The sequence below is a fragment of the Ranitomeya variabilis genome, chromosome 2, assembly GCF_051348905.1.
Source record: "Ranitomeya variabilis isolate aRanVar5 chromosome 2, aRanVar5.hap1, whole genome shotgun sequence".
NCBI lineage: Eukaryota > Metazoa > Chordata > Amphibia > Anura > Dendrobatidae > Ranitomeya > Ranitomeya variabilis.
In genome coordinates, this window is record NC_135233.1 from 28,210,587 (window position 1) to 28,231,726 (window position 21,140).

Consider the following 21,140-nt stretch of genomic DNA (forward strand, 5'->3'; position numbering starts at 1 on the left):
CTTTGAATCCCAGCCATTTAACTGTATACTTCAGTACTGCCATATTACATTGTGTAGTATTAACGATCACATGTTCATGTCTCCTAAGGGACAAAAAAATAAAGTAAAGAAAAAATATAAAAAAATATATTAAAGTTTGTTACACCCCCACACTTTTCCTCAGTTAAAGAAATAAATGAGACCTATTTGGTATTGTTGTTTCCGTAAAGAAGTCCAAATGATCAAATTATAAGATGATTAAAAGCGTAATTTAAACTCCCAAAAGAAAAAAAAGAAAATGCCAGAATTTTTGATTTTTGGTCGCCATAATGGCCCTCAAAAAATGCAATAAAAAGCGATCAAAACATTGTATGTACCAGTAAAAACTACAGCACTCCACGCAAAAAAAAGCCCTTGCAAGCTCCATCAACAGAAACATAAAAAATACAGATATCAGAAAATGGTGAAACAAGCAAAACTTTATTTACAAAATTCCAATTTTTTTTTCTATTTAGAAGAAAGAAAAACTGACACTCGCCACTGGCGCATTTATTATCCTTTATTCCTCCATGATAATATATTAATCCATGGTAGAGACACAGAAACTGGGCTACAGCTGTTTCGCATTTAATTACGCTTCATCCGGCGCTGACACCCCTTTGCCCTCCTTTTAAATGCAGCAGTGTCCAGTTTGTCAGTCTCTTGTAGCAGACCACGTTTGGTATCATCACAATCGTACTGATGTGTAAACGCTTTTTGTAGCCAGACAAGAGTCTTTGAGTTCTTGTTTGATCGATTTTCCTCCATTCTTCCTTGGAGAATTCCTCCAGTTCTGTGAGATTCCTGGGGCGTCTTCCATCCTCTGCTATTTTGAGGTCTAGCCACAGATTTTCAATGATGTTCAGATCAGGGGACTGTGAGGGCCATTGTAAAACCTTCTGCTTGCGCCTTTTGAGGTTGTCTACTGTGGGTTTTGACGTGTGTTTAGGATCATTATCCATTTGTAGAAACCATCCTCTTCCTCTTTTCCACTTCAGCTTTTTTTTTTTACAGATGGTATTATGTTTGCATCAAGAATTTATTGAAATTTCATTGAATCCATTCTTCCCTCTACCCGTGAACTGTTCCTCGTGTCATTGGCTGCAACACAACTCCAAAGTGTGATTGATCTACCACCATGCTTAATGGTTGGCGAGATGTTTTTTCCTGAAATAATTAACATGTTTGTATTTTTTTTTATTACAGAGCCAGATAATGTTCAGTAAGGACTGTCTGAAGGGCTTCTCTAGCGAGGACCCAGAGTTGGAGCTGAGAGCCGTCCTTTCCATCCTGGAGAGGCGTCTTGGTGATCTGGCAGAACTGGCTGTAGAGGTCCGTCTTCTCCACCAGAAGAAAACCCTGGAGGCTCTGCTCACTCTCTATGTGCACTGCCGGGACGTCCTGACCGACTTAGTAAGGAACAAGGTGTTCACTGCCGAAGACTTTGAGTGGACGAGGTAGGTCCCAACATTCTGAATGGACGTCATTAATGGGTCCTCCTGCTCACCATTCCCTCTATCAGCCAGAGTTTCGAGCACTCGGAAAGAATGTTAGGACCTCATTCTACATGGTCAACATTTCACCTACTGGGTCTGCATGGGAAAATAATGGCCGGCTACAACTCCCCGCAGCGTACCAGCTTTCAAGGGGCAAATGTTATTGACCAAAGGAGGCATAAGAGCGGGTAGGGAGAACAGGAGGAGTTTCGGAATGGTGGAGACCTTTAACCTATGTAATGACCAAACATGATTGACTTAAATAGGACTGCCCTGCAATACCCTGCACAGCCACTGACAAAAGTTGGGCAGTGCAGAGCAGGGTAAACAATCATGTCACCCCTTTAAATAGCTGATCGGTGGGGGAGAGGCTAAGAGTTGGACCTCCACTAATCTAATATTGATGGCCTCTATAGTCCGCCATATACATTTTGTCTTAAAATCGGGATAGTCCGACAATGTAATGTCAATTCTCCCCTGACACATGACTTCAGGGGAGACAAGAGTCCAACACATGGGATTTACAGGAGAGTCTGGCAGAGAATGGCGGAGCACTCAGCCAAGCCAGGAATCCCTGTGGATAGGACTCGGGGGGACTTAGCTGTCGATCAGTCGTCCGACGTCTGTCTAATGTGTATGGATGAGGTGGAGAACCTTAAGGGGCGCTGATTACAAATTGTCCCCCTACTGGTGCCCCAAATGATCTGCTGTAATGGGCTAGAGCCAAGCAATAAGTGTTTAGTTTCTCTGCAGTGCCCCCGCAGGAGAAATGAAGCATTACACACTTTCCATTCAGGTCGGGTCCTCCAGAATAGAGATTCTTTGTCACCTCTCTCCTCTCTGATTAAGAGATGAGGGTCCTGAACACAGGACCACCCTTATATTAGAATATGGATGTGAGTTTTCTGACTTAGACAATCATTTTTTAAAAAGAGAGAAGACCCAGATTTCCTAGTTTTTTAGGCATTTACGGTGTTACTTCTGTATAAGTGGAGGGGGCCCTCATCTATTAGCTGGGTTTAGTTTACATTTTCTCCTTGCACTTTTCCTCGTCGGCCTGTCATTCTCAGAGATAACGAGCAGCAGACTAATGACTTCAACCGGCTCATCTAAATGCAGAAAATCTTACAAAAAGCTTTCTTTCCAGGTGCGCTTACTATAACTCCCATCCTCCTGTATTGGGGGTTATTCTGCGGATATATTTTGTTATGGACACAAAAATATAAAATATTTGCATGTGGGGGACTACAGAAGGCTGGTAGTTTGGGGTATTGAGTCATATTACGTGGGTTATTAGCGTCTAGATTTACAAGACGCTGCTGAGCGGGATAAGTGATCAGAAATAGACAGTAAAATATGTGCATATAACATTACAGATTATCTTCTGCATAATATACCGCCACACAGTGCCACATAATGAGATTTATACCGTCACATATCAGTGTAGCAGGTGAAGATTAAAGCTGCAATCGCCCCTCATTATTCTCCCAATTAATGGTTACATGCAGACTCCATTGCCTTTTAGACACAGGGGTCTGCAGTGCACAAATAGTTAAGGTTAATTCTGTGTCCGAATGCCCAGTCACATGCAGATCTCATGAGATGGTGTAATTATTCATCTGTTTATTTCTGATCCCTGTCACCATGATTTTCTCCATAGCATCTCTGTGTAAATTTCTGATTTTAGTGCTTTACACCTATGCAGTTTACAGAAAGAGACAAGGAGGCAGTACTATCTGTGCTTACATTTACGGAAAGAGACAAGGAGGCAGTACTATCTGTGCTTACATTTACAGAAAGAGACAAGGAGGCAGTACTATCTGTGCTTACATTTACAGAAAGAGACAAGGAGGCAGTACTATCTGTGCTTACATTTACAGAAAGAGACAAGGAGGCAGTACTATCTGTGCTTACATTTACAGAAAGAGACAAGGAGGCAGTACTATCTGTGCTTACATTTACAGAAAGAGACAAGGAGGCAGTACTATCTGTGCTTACATTTACAGAAAGAGACAAGGAGGCAGTACTATCTGTGCTTACATTTACAGAAAGAGACTGGTAGGCATTTCTGTCTGAACATACAAAGGACAAGGAGACTGTACCTGTCTTTATTTAAATCATGTACAGAAAGTACTGCCTTCCTTGCGGATAGAGACTTGGAGGCAGTATTATCTGTACATACTGTCCATAATTTTAGAGAAAAAGACCAGGAGACAGTACTGTCTGTACCTACATTATGTACACAAAGAGACAGGGAGGCAGTACTATCTGTACCTACATTATGTACACAGAGAGACAGGGTGGCAGTACTATCTGTACCTACATTATGTACACAAAGAAAGGGAGGCAGTACTATATGTACCTACATTATGTACACATAGAGACAGGGAGGCAGTACTATCTGCACGCAGCACTATCTGGCATACTTCATTTACAAAGAGGCAGTACTATTTTTAACTACAGTGGCTTGCAAAAATATTCAACCCCCTTTGCATTTTTCGTGTTTTGCTACCTCATAACCTGGAATTTCACTGTTTTTTTGAGGGTTTGCATCAGTTCATGTAAAGAACATGTCGACAACTGTGAACATTTGGTTTTCTTTTTATTGTGAAGCAAATGACAAATAGGAGAAAATAACTGAAAACTTCAGTGTGCAGAACTATTCACCCCTTTATAGTCTGTACTTTGTAGAGCCTCCACTTCTGGCAATTACAGCTGCAAGTCGCTTTGGATAAGTCTCTATGAGCTTCCCACATTTTGCCACTGGGATTTTTGCCCATTCCTCAAGGCAAAACTGCCCCAGCTCCTTTAAGTTAGATGTTTCCTCTGGTGAACAGCAATCTTTAAGTCTGACCACAGGTTCTCCATTGGATTAAGGTCCGGGCTTTGACTAGGTCACTCCAAATCATTTACACCTTTCCCCTTACACCACTCGAGTGTTGCTTTAGCAGTAGGCTTTGGGTCATTGTCTTGTTGGAAGGTGAATCTCCATCCTAGTCTCAAATCACTGACAGACTGAAACAGGTTTTGCTCAAGAATATCCCTGTATTTCACACCATCCATCTTCCCCTCAACTATGACCATTTTTCCTGTCCCTGCTGCCAAAAAACATCCTGAACAGCATAATACTGCCACCACCATGTTTCACTGTGGGGAAGGTGTTCTAGGGGTGATGAGCTGTGATGGTTTGGCGCCAGACATAGCATTTACCTGGTAGTTGAAAAGTTCAATTTGTGGTCTATTCTGACCACAACACCTTCCTTCATACATTTGGGAAGTCTCCCACATGTTTTTTTGCAAACTCAAAACGAGCCTTACAATTTGTGTGTAAGTAAAGGCTTTTTTTGCCCACTCTTCCATAAAGGCCACCTCTATGGAGTGTACGGCTTATTGTGGTCGTATGGACAGATACTTCAGTCTCTGCTTGGGAACTCTGCAGCTCCTTCAGGGTTACCTTTGGTCTCTGTACTGCCTTTCGGATTAATGCCCTCCTTGCCCAGGCTTAGAGATTAGGTGGGCGGCCCTCTCTTGGCAGGCTTGTTGTGGTACCATGTTCTTTCCATTTGATGATAATGGATTTGATGGTGCTCCGGGGATCATCAGAGATTTGGAGATTATTTATAATCCAACTCTGACTTGTACTTCTCAACAACATTGTCCCTAACTTATTTGGATATCTCCTTGGTCTTCATGGTGGTGTTTGGAGATCTCCTTGGTCTTCATGGTGGTGTTTGGAGATCTCCTTGGTCTTCATGGTGGTGTTTGGAGATCTCCTTGGTCTGCATGGTGTTGGTTGGAGATCTCCTTGGTCTTCATGGTGTTGGTTGGAGATCTCCTTGGTCTTCATGGTGTTGGTTGGAGATCTCCTTGGTCTTCATGGTGGTGTTTGGTTGGTACTGCCACTTGTTAATGGTGTTGCAGCCTCTGTGGAGATTCAGAAAAGGTAAAGTACATATACGGACAGACATGTGACACTTAGATTACACACAATGGGATGTCCTGTCACTAAGCATGGGACTTATGAAGGGAATTGCTTGCACTCAAAATGTTTAGGGGCTTGATAGCAAAACTGGTGAATATTTATGCACAAGGCGATTTTTAGTTATTTGATCCCATAAATGAAATTTCTCCCTATACTTTTCTCATTTCACCAACTTAGACTATTTAGTGCTGATGCGTCACACACAAATCAGATTACAAAAATATTTAACATAAGTTGTAATGGAACGAAATAGGTAAAAAGTCAAAGGGGTAAATACTTTTGCAAGTCACTGTATCTAATGTACAGGGAGGCAGTACTATCCGTATCTACATTATATAGACAGAGAGGCAGTACTATCTGTGCATACTTCATTTACAGGAAGGCAGGACTATCTGTTCCTACCTAATGTACAGGAAGAGACAGGAAGGCAGTACTATCTGTACCTGTCTCATGTACAGTAAGAGGCAGGGAGGTAGCACTATCTGTACCTATCTCATGTACAGGAAGAGACCAGGAGGTAGCACTATCTGTACCTATCTCATGTACAGGAAGAGACCAGGAGGTAGCACTATCTGTACCTACCTCATGTACAGGAAGAGACCAGGAGGCAGTACTATCTGTACCTGTCTCATGTACAGTAAGAGGCAGGGAGGTAGCACTATCTGTACCTATCTCATGTACAGTAAGAGACGGGGAGGTAGCAGTATCTGTACCTACCTCATGTACAGTAAGAGACGGGGAGGTAGCACTATCTGTACCTATCTCATGTACAGTAAGAGACGGGGAGGTAGCACTATCTGTACCTACCTCATGTACAGGAAGAGACCAGGAGGCAGTACTATCTGTACCTATCTCATGTACAGTAAGAGACGGGGAGGTAGCACTATCTGTACCTGTCTCATGTACAGTAAGGGTACCGTCACACAGTGCCATTTTCATCGCTACGACGGCACGATTCGTGACGTTCTAGCGATATCGTTACGATATCGTTGTGTCTGACACGCTACTGCGATCCGGATCCCCGCTGAGAATCGTACGTCGTAGCAGATCGTTTGAAACTTTCTTTCGTCGTCTAGTGTCCCGCTGTGGCGGCATGATTGCATCGTGTGACACAGGTTGTATACGATGTGCGCACAGTAACCAACGGCTTCTACATCGCAAATACGTCATGAAATTATCGCTCCAGCGCCGTGTATTGCAACGTGAGACCGCAGTCTACGACGCTGGAGCGATAATCATACGACGGTGCAACGTCACGAATCGTGCCGTCGTAGCGATGAAAATGGCACTGTGTGACGGTAGCCTTAGAGGCAGGTAGTTAGCACTATCTGTACCAATCTCATGTACAGTAAGAGACGGGGAGGTAGCACTATCTGTACCTGTCTCATGTACAGTAAGAGGCAGGGAGTTAGCACTATCTGTACCAATCTCATGTACAGTAAGAGACGGGGAGGTAGCACTATCTGTACCTGTCTCATGTACAGTAAGAGGCAGGGAGTTAGCACTATCTGTACCAATCTCATGTACAGTAAGAGACGGGGAGGTAGCACTATCTGTACCTGTCTCATGTACAGTAAGAGGCAGGGAGTTAGCACTATCTGTACCAATCTCATGTACAGTAAGAGACGGGGAGGTAGCACTATCTGTACCTGTCTCATGTACAGTAAGAGGCAGGGAGTTAGCACTATCTGTACCTATATCATGTACAGTAAGAGATGGGGAGGTAGCACTATCTGTACCTACCTCATGTACAGTAAGAGATGGGGAGGTAGCACTATCTGTACCTATCTCATGTACAGTAAGAGACGGGGAGGTAGCACTATATGTACCTGTCTCATGTACAGTAAGAGGCAGGGAGGTAGCACTATCTGTACCTATATCATGTACAGTAAGAGATGGGGAGGTAGCACTATCTGTACCTACCTCATGTTCAGGAAGAGACCAGGAGGTAGTTTTATCTGTGCATACTTCATTTACAGGAAGTCAGGACTATCTGTACCTACCTCATGTACAGAAAAAGACAGGGAGGCAGTACAATCTGTGCATACTTCATTTACAAGGAGGCAGTGCTAGAACAATGGCCGCTTTTGATGCCGCAGTATCAGATCTTCTCCTTTGTTGCAGGCAGCTTCGATATGAATGGAACAAGCAGAATAACTCCTGCTACGTGGTGCAGGCCGGCGCCTCCTTCATGTACGGCTATGAGTACCTGGGCTGCTCTTCTCGTCTGGTCATCACTCCCCTCACTGACCGCTGCTGGCTGACATTGACTGGAGCCCTGGATCTGCATCTCGGAGGATCACCGGCAGGGCCGGCCGGTACCGGAAAAACCGAAACTGTGAAAGATCTAGCCAAAGTAATCCTGCAGATTATATAGCCTGGCCTTACATCCCGCTGCTCCGAGAGGATCACTGGGCGGTCAGTTCACCCAGGAATGATTAGATTTTTCTATATTTTTCTTGCAGGCGTTGGGAAAACAATGTGTGGTGTTCAACTGCTCAGAAAGCCTGGACTACAAGGTAAGGATCAGTAATGTAATGTATGTACACAGTGACTGCACCAGCAGAATAGTGAGTGCAGCTCTGGGGTATAATACAGGATGTAACTCAGGATCAGTAATGTAATGTATGTACACAGTGACTGCACCAGCAGAATAGTGAGTGCAGCTCTGGAGTATAATACAGGAGGTAACTCAGGATCAGTAATGTAATGTATGTACACAGTGACTGCACCAGCAGAATAGTGAGTGCAGCTCTGGGGTATAATACAGGATGTAACTCAGGATCAGTAATGTACTGTATGTACACAGTGACTGCACCAGCAGAATAGTGAGTGCAGCTCTGGAGTATAATACAGGATGTAACTCAGGATCAGTAATGTAATGTATGTACACAGTGACTGCACCAGCAGAATAGTGAGTGCAGCTCTGGGGTATAATACAGGATGTAACTCAGGATCAGTAATGTATGTACACAGTGACTGCACCAGCAGAATAGTGAGCGCAGCTCTGGAGTATAATACAGGAGGTAACTCAGGATCAGTAATGTAATGTATGTACACAGTGACTGCAGCAGCAGAATAGTGAGTGCAGCTCTGGAGTATAATACAGGATGTAACTCAGGATCAGTAATGTAATGTATGTACACAGTGACTGCACCAGCAGAATAGTGAGTGCAGCTCTGGAGTATAATTCAGGCTATATCTGTGCAGGGTAAGTAATGTAAATTATATACACAGTGATAAGAGTATGAATTGTATTTGTAAGCTGTGGAATTGTGGCCGGCGGGGAGGATAAGCTTCAGGGTCTTCCCCAGCATTGTTCCTGTGTGTCATGTATTGCAGGTTTTCGGCCTGGTTGTGGATATTGGGGTCAGCAGAGGATCAGTACTGTAGTAACGCGTTCCCCTGTATTTCAGATGATGGGGAAGTTTTTCTCCGGAATGGCGCAGTCTGGAGCCTGGTGCTGTTTTGATGAGTTTAACCGTATAGATGTAGAAGTGCTGTCAGTCATCGCCTCTCAGATACATGCCATCAAATCAGCGAAGGACAGCCAGGCCATCAGGTACTGTACATGCCCAGTGCTAGAAGGACCATTACACTGAGGAAAGAAGCCCCCGAGGCCTGGGTCAGAATTGGCCTCGTTGGGGTCGTGCGTCCCTCTGCACCCACTTTCCCCCAGTTCCTCTGCAGGTCTGCGCTACCTGATAGCAAAGGCTTCTCCCGGGGGATTTGGCTTTTTAACACTCCGTCCAATTTAAGGTGATGTCTTGTGTATTGAGCTGTAGTTTTTTGTTATATTTTTCTTATTTTACTGTTTATTTGCAAAAACCTCCCCAGATTTATTTCCGTCTCCGGGAAATGATGGTGTATGGTCCCTGCACCAGAGACCACCGAGTGTCAGGGGAGCCGCATACAGTCTTATCTGTGTGCATAGTGTTACTTTCCTAGTCTTCCAGCAGTAGAATACAGCCGTCATTAACTTACCTGCCGTCTAATCATTATGAGATGACTCTGCTCATCGTGTCCCAGTGTGTACAGCAAAGCTGAGCTGCAGAAAACTGGAAATGTCAGTCTATTGTGTCAGCAAATACCCCAGTCCTCAGTGAATCTGCCTGAACCCTTCATGCATCAAGCTATTCGGGGTATATTCATCAGTCAGGGAGGCGGGAAATCACACAATTCGGACCAGTGGGGTAGCCAGGCCTCTGACTTAAAGTGTCAATCATCAGAAGGGCATTGGCCCCTAGCAGTCGGGACTCTGTAAGGCAGGGGATGGGTGCGCTCCTGAAGATAGGATCCTGAAGCAACCCCTGTTAAGACCTGATATTTTGGGACCCTGTTGGAGATTTAGAATTGCTGTTTCTTTACTTTGAAAGGGTGTGTATACTTATGCAAACTATTTTCTGATTGTCCAGTGCATCTAAAGGCGATTTGCAAACACAGTTTATAAAGTTACTATGCGTCTGCACAATCACAGATTGCAAACCCTCTGCAGTCTCATCACACCGGTCCCTCTGCTCTGGATGTAAGAGACTAGCACATGACTGCGGGGTCAGACTACACAAGGTTTGTTCGTAGTCTGCAGCATACATTAGATTAGACACCATTTTTTCATTTTATTTTAGATGTACTGAAGGAATATTAAAAAAAAAAAAAAAGTTTGCAAAAGTTTACACACCCCTTAGGTTCTAATAGCATTTTTTTTTTTATATCCGGCTCTAAAATTATAAAAATGGGAATTATTAATGCTCCCCTGCTGGGTTCTTGATTGTCATGTTTCATGTAGGTTTGTGTTCGAGGGCAGAGAGATCCGTCTGAATATGTCCTGCGGAGTCTTCATTACCATGAATCCCAGGTAGGTAGAGGAATTACTTTTTTTTTTTTCTTTTTTTTTTCTTCCTAACATACAGAATATAAAATGTTTCATCGCAATAAATTATACATAGGAGAACAGTCTGCGGTAACGAGGGGTTGTGAGGCTTCGCTGCCGTTTTTGAGGTTTTTTAATGACCCCCTTTAACTGTAGTGGCGTGTTTGAATCGGAGCTGCCCGTGGTGGAGCGTAGTACAGAATATGCATAATACATCTGGAACTGAGGACGTGTCTAGAGCTGAGTCTTCTCCTTCTCGGGATGTTCCCAGTCTCCACTTATTTATATTCTGCTCCTTGTCTATAGAAAGTTTAAAATAGGTCAACGCATTTCTCTCACAACAAAACTTTCTTTCTGTACCTGATCCATGAAAATAGGGCAGCAGAAGGGCGAAAGTCTACATTTCTGGTGCTCTCTGATAGTGTAGGGGATGATACCAACCCCCATGGTGGTCCTAAAACTCTTAGGGCTTACTAGGTCAGGTGGATCCTCTAAGCCACACATGTCAAAGTCTGGCCCAAGGGCCAAATCTGGCCATCAGGGTGCTTATATTTGCCCCGCAATGCCGGGGACTATGTGGGGTCACTATACTGTATGGAGTACTATGTGGGGCCATTATACTGTATGGAGGACTATGTGGGGTCATTATGCTGTATGAACAAATATATGGGGCCATTATACTGTATAGAGCACTATGTGGGGTCATTATACTGTATGGAGGACTATATAAGGGTCATTATGCTGTATGGACAAATATATGGGGCCATTATACTGTATAGAGCACTATGTGGGGTCATTATACTGTATGGAGGACTATGTGGGGCCATTATACTGTATGGAGCACTATGTGTGGGGCATTAAACTGTATAGAGCACTATGAGGGGTCATTTTACTGTATGGAGCACTATGTGGGGCCTTTATACTGTATGGACAAATATATGGGGCCTTTATACTGTATGGAGGACTATGTGGGCCATTATACTGTATGGACAAATATATGAGGCCCATTATACTGTTTGGAGCACTATGTGGGGCCACTATACTGTATGGACAAATATATGGGGGCCATTATACTGTATGGAGCACTATGTGGGGTGATTATACTGTATGGAGCACTATGTGGGGTGATTATACTGTATGGAGCACTATGTGCGGTGATTATACTGTATGGAGCACTATGTGGAGCCATTATACTGTATGGAGGACTATGTGGGGTCATCTAATATATAAAGCTGAATGTGTGTGTGTGTGTATGTATGTATGTATGTATGTATGTCCGGGATTGGCATCTGAACCGTAGCAGCTACAGCCACAAAATTTTGCACAGTCACACGTCTGGACCCCGAGAGCGTCATAGGCTATGTTGTGAGGTGAAATTTTAACCCCGCGCTTTCCAATTCACCAAACAATTTTGCCCCTATCTACATAATGGGGAAAAAGTGAAAGGAAAAGTGTTGGAGGCGTCGCAGCTACAGGCACAAAATTTTGCACAGTCACACGTCTGGACCCTGAGAGCGTCAAAGCTATATTGTGAGGTGAAATTTTAACCCCGCGCTTTCCAAGTCACCAAACAATTTTGCCCCTATCTACATAATGGGGAAAAAATGAAAGGAAAAGTGTTGGAGGCAAATTAACAGCTGCCAGATGTGAACAAGGGGGACTTAAAGAATGACAGCGATGGCACCAAAGAGTATATACTGTACAGTTGCTAAGGTGGGGCCCCAACATGGGATAATCACACCACCACGGGGATATGAACACACACACAAAATGCGCCACACACTACCACGTGCTCGAACACATATACCACCCTCAGTGCACATTTCACCACACATACACCAACCTCGCCACATAAAAGTAGAAACACAAAAGTCGCCGCTCAAAACTCGCCACGCGCAAAACTCTCCACATGCAAAACTCGCCACACGTGCAAAACTCGCCACACGCAAAACTTGCACACGCAGAAAAATTGCCACACGCAGAAAAATTGCCACATGCACAAAAGTTGCAACACATGCAAAAGTTGCCTCACACAAAACTTGCACATACTCAAAAGGCACCACACATAAAACTCGCCACGCGCAAAACTCGCCATGCGCAAAACTTGCTGCACACAACTTGCTACACTAACCTGTCACATGCAACTCGACACACAAAAAGTTGCTACACGCATGTCGCCACACAAAACTCATCTCACAAAAGTCCCTACATGCATGTCGCCACACGCAACTCAACACACACAACTTGACACACGAAACTCGCCCTAAAACACACACAAGTCTGGTATCCTTCAAAAATAAAAATCTGATTAATAAGCAGACAAACTACAAGAGCAACAAATGTACCATATAGGAATCCGGCAGCTGTCAGTCACATGACCAGTCTATTATGTGTATGTGTGAGCTAATATATACTGCCAGGGGGTGGGCTTACTGTTGGCTGGGGATTTATCAGGCTGCCATTTTAGCTTACAAATACTGAGGTAAAAATACTGACCAAATAACGTGTGAACGAGGGCTAATACAGGAGGAGATGGCATACAGCTATATACTATATACAGGAGATGACACACAGGTATATACTATTTACAGGGGAGATGACACACAGGTATATACTATATACAGGAGGAGATGACACACAGATATATACTATATACAGGAGAGATGACACACAGGTATATACTATATAGAGGAGGAGATGACATACAGGTACATACTACATACAGGAGGAGATGACATACAGGTATATACTATATACAGGAGGAGATGACACACAGGTATATACTATATACAGGAGCAGATTACCTACAGGTATATAGTATATACAGGAGGAGATGACACAGGTATATGCTATGTATAGGAGGAGATGACATACAGGTATATACTATATACAGGAGATGACACACAGATATATACTATATATAGGTGAGATGACACACAGGTATATACTATATACAGGAGATTACATACAGGTATATCTAATATATAAAGCTGAATGTGTGTATGTATGTATGTGTGTATGTCCGGGATTGGCATCTGTACCGTCGCAGCTACAGCCACAAAATTTTGCACAGTCACACGTCTGGACCCCGAGAGCGTCATAGGCTATGTTGTGAGGTGAAATTTTAACCCCGCGCGTTCCAATTCACCAAACAATTTTGCTCCTATCTACATAATGGGGAAAAAGTGAAGGGAAAAGTGTTGGAGGAAAATTGACAGCTGCCAGATGTGAACAATGAGGACTTAAAGAATGAGAGCGATGGCGACAAAGAGTATATACCGTACAGTTGCTAAGGTGGGGCCCCGACATGGGATACTCACCACACACGGGGATATGAACACAAACACAAAATGCGCCACACACTACCACGTGCTTGAACACATATACCACCCTCAGCACACATTTCACCACACACACACACCAACCTCGCCACATAAAAGTCGAAACACAAAAGTCACCACTCAAAACTCGCTACATGCAAAACTCGCCATATGCAAAACTAGGCTCACGCAAAACTCGCCACACGTGCAAAACTCACCTCATGGAAAACTCACCTCATGCAAAACTTGCACACACAGAAAAATTGCCACATGTACAAAAGTTGCACCACATGCAAAAGTTGCCTCACACAAAACTTGCACATACTCAAAATGCACCACACATAAAACTCGCCACGCGCAAAACTCGCCATGCACAAATCTTGCTGCACACAACTTGCTACACTAACCTGTCACATGCAACTCAACACACAAAATGTTGCTACACGCATGTCGCCACACAAAACTCATCTCACAAAAGTCGCTACATGCATGTCGCCACACGCAACTCAACACACACAACTTGACACATAAAACTCGCCCTAAAACACACACAAGTCTGGTATTGTCCTTCAAAAATAAAAATCTGATTAATAAGCAAACTACAAGAGCAACAAATGTACCATATAGGAAATACGGCAGCTGTCAGTCACATGACCTGTCTATTATGTGTATGTGTGAGCTAATATATACTGCCAGGGGGGAGGGCTTCCTGTTGGCTGGGGATTTATCAGGCTGCCAATAGCAACCAATCACAGCTCAGCTTCTATTTTGCTACAGTTAATTAACCTGAGCTCTGATTGGTTAATATAGGCAACAAAGACATTCTCAGTATAACAAAGCTAATATATGTTGTGAAATGCTTCTATTTGCTTAGTTTTTGCCTTTTAATAATTACATTTCTATCTATTTGTTTTGTGGTTTTTGTGTGCAGAATAAATTTTTGTTAACACATTCTATTTTGCTAACAGCAGTCATTAACCCGGGCGAAGCCGGGTAGTACAGCTAGTTATACTATATGGAGCACTGTATGGGGTCATTATACTGTATGGAGGACTATGTGGTGCCATTATTCTTATTATTAAGTTTGTTCCGGTATACTTTGTGGACTAGGGTAATGTAAAAGTCAGTGCCAGTATCCCTGGTGGTCTAGGCTAGTGTAAGAGTTAGTGACAGTATCCCTGGTGGTCTTGGGTAGTGTAAGACTCAGTGACAGTATCCCTGGTGGTCTAGTGTAGTGTAAGATCTAGTGCCGGTATCCCTGGTGGTCTAGGGTAGTGTAAGACTCAGTGCCAGTATCCCTGGTGGTCTTGGCTAGTGTAAGAGTTAGTGACAGTATCCCTGGTGGTCTTGGGTAGTGTAAGACTCAATGACAGTATCCCTGGTGGTCTAGTGTAGTGTAAGATCTAGTGCCGGTATCCCTGGTGATCTAGGGTAGTGTAAGACTCAGTGCCAGTATCCCTGGTGGTCTAGGGTATTGTAAGACTCAGTGACAGTATCCCTGGTGGTCTAGGGTATTGTAAGACTCAGTGACAGTATCCCTGGTGGTCTAGTGTAGTGTAAGATCTAGTGCCGGTATCCCTGGTGGTCTAGGGTAGTGTAAGACTCATTGCCAGTATCCCTGGTGGTCTAGTGTAGTGTAAGACTCAGTGACAGTATCCCTGGTGGTCTAGTGTAGTGTAAGATCTAGTGCCGGTATCCCTGGTGATCTAGTGTAGTGTAAGATCTAGTGCCGGTATCCCTGGTGGTCTAGTGTAGTGTAAGACTCAGTGACAGTATCCCTGGTGGTCTAGGGTAGTTGTCATGATTCCCAATGGCAGGGACTTAGGCAAAAAACGGACAAGCTCTAGGAAGGATGGTATCTTAGGTAACCGCGATACTGAACCTAACACGCAACTAAAAATAGCCAGGGGGTGTGCCTACGTTGTCTCTAGACACCTCGCGCCAGCCGGAGAAATAACTACCCCTAATAGAGGAATACACAGACCTGACTTGCCTCCAGGGAAACCCCAAAGGTTATAGTAGCCCCCCACATATAATAACGGTTAGGTAAGAGGAAAACACAAACGCAGTATGAATATAGATTCAGCAAAGCGAGGCCCTCTGACTAGATAGCGGAATATACCAAAGAGGACTTCGCGGTCACCTCAAAACCCTGAACAGCCATCCTGGAATTACCTTAACTCCGTTGTCAACTCATGACACCGGAGTACCAATTCCAGATCACTAGAGCTTCCAGCCGCACGAGATATGAAAATGCATGCTGGACAAAACAAACACAAAAGCCAAAGATTCAACTTAGCTGACTTGCAGACTTGGAGCAGGAAGCAAGCAACAAGGTGCTCTGATAACATTGATTGCCGGCACTGCAATGACTGGGAAGCCAGACTAAATAGGAGACTCCCAATTTCCTAATGGAAACAGGTGCACTGGAAAAAACAAGACACCAGTCAACCAGTACCACCAGTAACCACCAGAGGGAACCCAAAAACAGAATTCACAACAGTACCCCCCCCTTAAGGAGGGGGCACCAAACCCTCATGAGAACCACCAGGGCGATCTGGATGCGCCCTATGAAAGGCGCGAACCAAATCCGAAGCATGAACATCAGAGGCAGTCACCCAAGAATTATCCTCCTGACCGTATCCCTTCCATTTAACCAAATACTGAAGTCTCCGTCTGGAAATGCGAGAGTCCAAAATCTTCTCCACAACATACTCCAATTCACCCTCCACCAGCACAGGAGCAGGAGGCTCAACAGAAGGAACAACTGGTACCTCGTACCTCCGCAACAACGACCGATGGAAGACATTATGAATGGTGAAAGATGCTGGTAGATCCAAACGAAAAGATACAGGATTAAGAATCTCCAAAATCTTATAAGGACCTATAAACCGAGGCTTAAACTTAGGAGAGGACACCTTCATAGGGACAAAACGAGAAGACAACCACACCAAGTCCCCAACACGGAGATGATGACCCACACGACGATGACGATTAGCAAACTGCTGAGTCTTCTCCTGAGACAGCTTCAAATTGTCCACCACATGACTCCAAATCTGGTGCAGTCTATCCACCACAGTGTCCACTCCAGGACAATCCGAAGATTCCACCTGGCCAGATGAAAAACGAGGGTGAAACCCTGAATTGCAAAAGAAAGGAGAAACCAGAGTAGCAGAACTGGCCCGATTATTGAGGGCAAACTCTGCCAACGGCAAAAAGGCGACCCAATCATCCTGATCAGCAGACACAAAACACCTCAAATAAGTCTCCAAGGTCTGATTAGTTCGCTCCGTCTGGCCATTAGTCTGGGGATGGAACGCAGACGAAAAAGACAAATCAATGCCCATCCTGGCACAGAACGCTCGCCAGAACCTGGACACAAATTGAGATCCCCTGTCAGAAACGATGTTTTCCGGGATACCATGTAAACGAACCACATTCCGAAAAAACAAAGGAACCAACTCCGATGAAGAAGGCAATTTGGGCAAGGGTACCAAATGAACCATCTTAGAAAAACGGTCACACACCACCCAAATGACAGACATTTTCTGAGAAACCGGGAGATCCGAGATAAAGTCCATAGAGATGTGCGTCCACGGCCTCTTCGGAATAGGCAAGGACAACAACAATCCACTAGCCCGAGAACAGCAAGGCTTGGCCCGAGCACAAACATCACAAGACTGCACAAAGGTATGCACATCCCGAGACAAGGAAGGCCACCAGAAGGATCTGGCCACCAAATCTCTGGTACCAAAAATTCCAGGGTGGCCTGCCAACACAGAAGAATGGACCTCTGAGATGACTCTACTGGTCCACTCATCTGGAACGAACAATCTCCCAGGCGGACAACGATCAGGCCTATCAGTCTGAAACTCCTGCAAAGCACGCCGCAAGTCTGGGGAGACAGCAGACAAAATCACTCCATCCTTAAGGATACCCGTAGGCTCAGAATCACCAGAGGAGTCAGGCTCAAAACTCCTAGAAAGAGCATCTGCCTTCACATTTTTCGAGCCCGGCAAGTATGAAACCACAAAATTAAACCGGGAGAAAAACAAAGACCAGCGCGCCTGTCTAGGATTCAGACGCCTGGCAGACTCAAGGTAAATCAGATTCTTGTGATCAGTCAAGACCACCACCTGATGTCTAGCACCCTCAAGCCAATGACGCCACTCCTCAAATGCCCACTTCATAGCCAAGAGCTCCCGATTACCGACATCATAATTTCGCTCGGCGGGCGAAAATTTTCGAGAGAAGAATGCACATGATCTCATCACTGAGCAATCGGGACCTTTCTGCGACAAAACCGCCACCGGCTCCAATCTCGGAAGCATCAACCTCCACCTGAAAAGGGAGCGAAACATCAGGCTGACGCAACACAGGGGCAGAAGAAAAGCGGCGCTTAAGCTCCCGAAAGGCCTCCACAGCCGCAGAGGACCAATTGGCAACATCAGCACCCTTCTTAGTCAAATCAGTCAGAGGTCTAACCACACTTGAAAACCCAGTTATAAATCGACGATAGAAATTAGCAAAGCCCAAGAACTTCTGAAGACTCTTCAGGGAAGTAGGCTGCGTCCAATCACAAATAGCCTGAACCTTGACAGGATCCATCTCAACAGAAGAAGGGGAAAAAATATACCCCAAAAAGGAGATCTTCTGAACCCCAAAAATGCACTTTGAACCCTTTACAAACAAAGAATTGGACCGCAAAACCTGAAAAACCTTCCTAACCTGTTGAACATGCGACTCCCAGTCATCCGAAAAAATCAAAATATCATCCAAATACACAATCATAAATTTATCCAGGTATTTACGGAAAATATCGTGCATAAAGGACTGAAAGACTGAAGGAGCATTAGAAAGACCAAAAGGCATTACCAAATACTCAAAATGGCCCTCGGGCGTATTAAATGCAGTTTTCCACTCATCTCCCTGCTTAATCCGCACCAAATTATACGCACCCCGAAGATCAACCTTAGAGAACCACTTTGCCCCTTTAATACGAGCAAATAAATCAGTCAATAGTGGCAAAGGATACTGGTATTTGACTGTAATCTTATTCAACAAGCGATAATCAATACAGGGCCTCAGGGAGCCATCTTTTTTACCCACGAAAAAAAACCTGCTCCTAAAGGGGATGAGGATGGACGGATATGTCCCTTTTCCAAGGACTCCTTAATATACTCTCGCATAGCAGCATGCTCAGGCACAGACAGATTGAACAAACGACCCTTGGGAAACTTGCTGCCAGGAATCAATTCTATAGCGCAATCACAATCACGGTGAGGGGGAAGAGAACCAAGTTTAGGCTCCTCAAAAACATCACAAAAATCAGACAAAAATGCCGGAATTTCAGAGGGAGTAGATGAAGCAATGGAAACCAAAGGTACTTCCCCATGAGCCCCCCAACATCCCCAGCTTAACACAGACATTGTTTTCCAGTCGAGGACTGGATTATGAGTTTGCAACCATGGCAATCCAAGCACTAAGACATCATGCAAGTTATGCAACACAAGGAAGCGAATCACCTCCCGATGGTCAGGAGTCATACACATAGTCACTTGTGTCCAGAATTGTGGTTTATTCCTAGCCAAAGGTGTGGAGTCGATACCCTTCAGAGGGATAGGAACTTCCAAAGGCTCTAGGCTAAACCCACAGCGTCTGGCAAAGGACAAATCCATAAGACTCAAGGAAGCGCCAGAATCCACATAGGCATCCACAGTGATAGATGACAATGAACAAATCAAAGTTACAGACAAAATAAACTTAGATTGTAAGGTGCCAATTGAAAAAGACTTATCAACCTTTTTTGTGCGTTTAGAGCATGCTGATATAACATGAGCAGAATCACCACAGTAGAAGCACAACCCATTTTTGCGCCTATAATTCTGCCGTTCACTTCTGGACAGAATTCTATCACATTGCATAATCTCCGGTGCCTGCTCAGAAGACACCGCCAAATGGTGCACAGGTTTGCGCTCCCGTAAACGCCGATCAATCTGAATAGCCATAGTCATGGATTCATTCAGACCTGTGGGCGTAGGAAACCCCACCATGACATCTTTAACGGCGTCAGAGAGACCTTCTCTGAAATTCGCCGCCAGGGCGCACTCATTCCACTGAGTAAGCACAGACCATTTTCGAAATTTTTGACAATATACTTCAGCTTCATCATGCCCTTGAGAGAGGGCTATTAAGGCCTTTTCAGCCTGAATCTCCAAATTAGGTTCCTCATAGAGCAACCCCAGTGCCAGAAAAAACGCATCCACACTGAGCAGCGCAGGATCCCCTGGTGCCAATGCAAATGCCCAATTCTGGGGGTCACCCCGCAACAAGGAAATAATAATTTTAACCTGCTGAGCGGAATCTCCAGCGGAGCGAGATCTCAGAGAAAGATACAATTTACAATTGTGCTTAAAATTCAAAAAACGAGATCTATCTCCAGAAAAGAACTCAGGTATAGGGATCTTGGGTTCAGACACAGGAGCATGCATAACATAGTCTTGGATATTTTGAACCTTAGAAGCGAGAGCATTTAGGTTTGAAGCTAAACTCTGGATATCCATTTTTCAACAGCAGAGATCTAAACCATTCAAGGGTTAAGAGGAGAGAAAAAAAAACAAAAAAAAAAAACAGCAGACTGCAATTATGGCTAGGAGAACTTCTGAGCAGCAAACAAAAAAAAAAAAAAGTGTCAGAAACTTCTTTTTACTCTCTTTCTTCAGCCAATACTCTTAATACATTAGGCCGGCAATACTGTCATGATTCCCAATGGCAGGGACTTAGGCAAAAAACGGACAAGCTCTAGGAAGGATGGTATCTTAGGTAACCGCGATACTGAACCTAACACGCAACTAAAAATAGCCAGGGGGTGTGCCTACGTTGTCTCTAGACACCTCGCGCCAGCCGGAGAACTAACTACCCCTAATAGAGGAATACACAGACCTGACTTGCCTCCAGGGAAACCCCAAAGGTTATAGTAGCCCCCCACATATAATAACGGTTAGGTAAGAGGAAAACACAAACGCAGTATGAATATAGATTCAGCAAAGCGAGGCCCTCTGACTAGATAGCGGAATATACCAAAGAGGACTTAGCGGTCACCTCAAAACCCTGAACAGCCATCCTGGAATTACCTTAACTCCGTTGTCAACTCATGACACCGGAGTAGCAATTCCAGATCACTAGAGCTTCCAGCCACACGAGATATGAAAATGCATGCTGGACAAAACAAACACAAAAGCCAAAGATTCAACTTAGCTGACTTGCAGACTTGGAGCAGGAAGCAAGCAACAAGGTGCTCTGATAACATTGATTGCCGGCACTGCAATGACTGGGAAGCCAGACTAAATAGGAGACTCCCAATTTCCTAATGGAAACAGGTGCACTGGAAAAAACAAGACACCAGTCAACCAGTACCACCAGTAACCACCAGAGGGAGCCCAAAAACAGAATTC

The 21,140-nt window shown here is 44.4% G+C and overlaps 1 protein-coding gene across 1 annotated transcript in view; it reads left to right on the plus strand.

Moving 5' to 3' along the window:
- The window catches only part of DNAH14 (dynein axonemal heavy chain 14), a 173,230-nt gene that overhangs the window by 65,615 nt on the left and 86,475 nt on the right, over window positions 1-21,140 (plus strand). Inside the window, exons 28-32 of the mRNA XM_077282193.1 lie at window positions 1,225-1,475; window positions 7,621-7,852; window positions 7,962-8,015; window positions 8,913-9,058; window positions 10,283-10,351. Of these exons, the coding sequence (XP_077138308.1) occupies window positions 1,225-1,475; window positions 7,621-7,852; window positions 7,962-8,015; window positions 8,913-9,058; window positions 10,283-10,351 (752 nt within the window). The remainder of the gene's footprint in view (window positions 1-1,224; window positions 1,476-7,620; window positions 7,853-7,961; window positions 8,016-8,912; window positions 9,059-10,282; window positions 10,352-21,140) is intronic.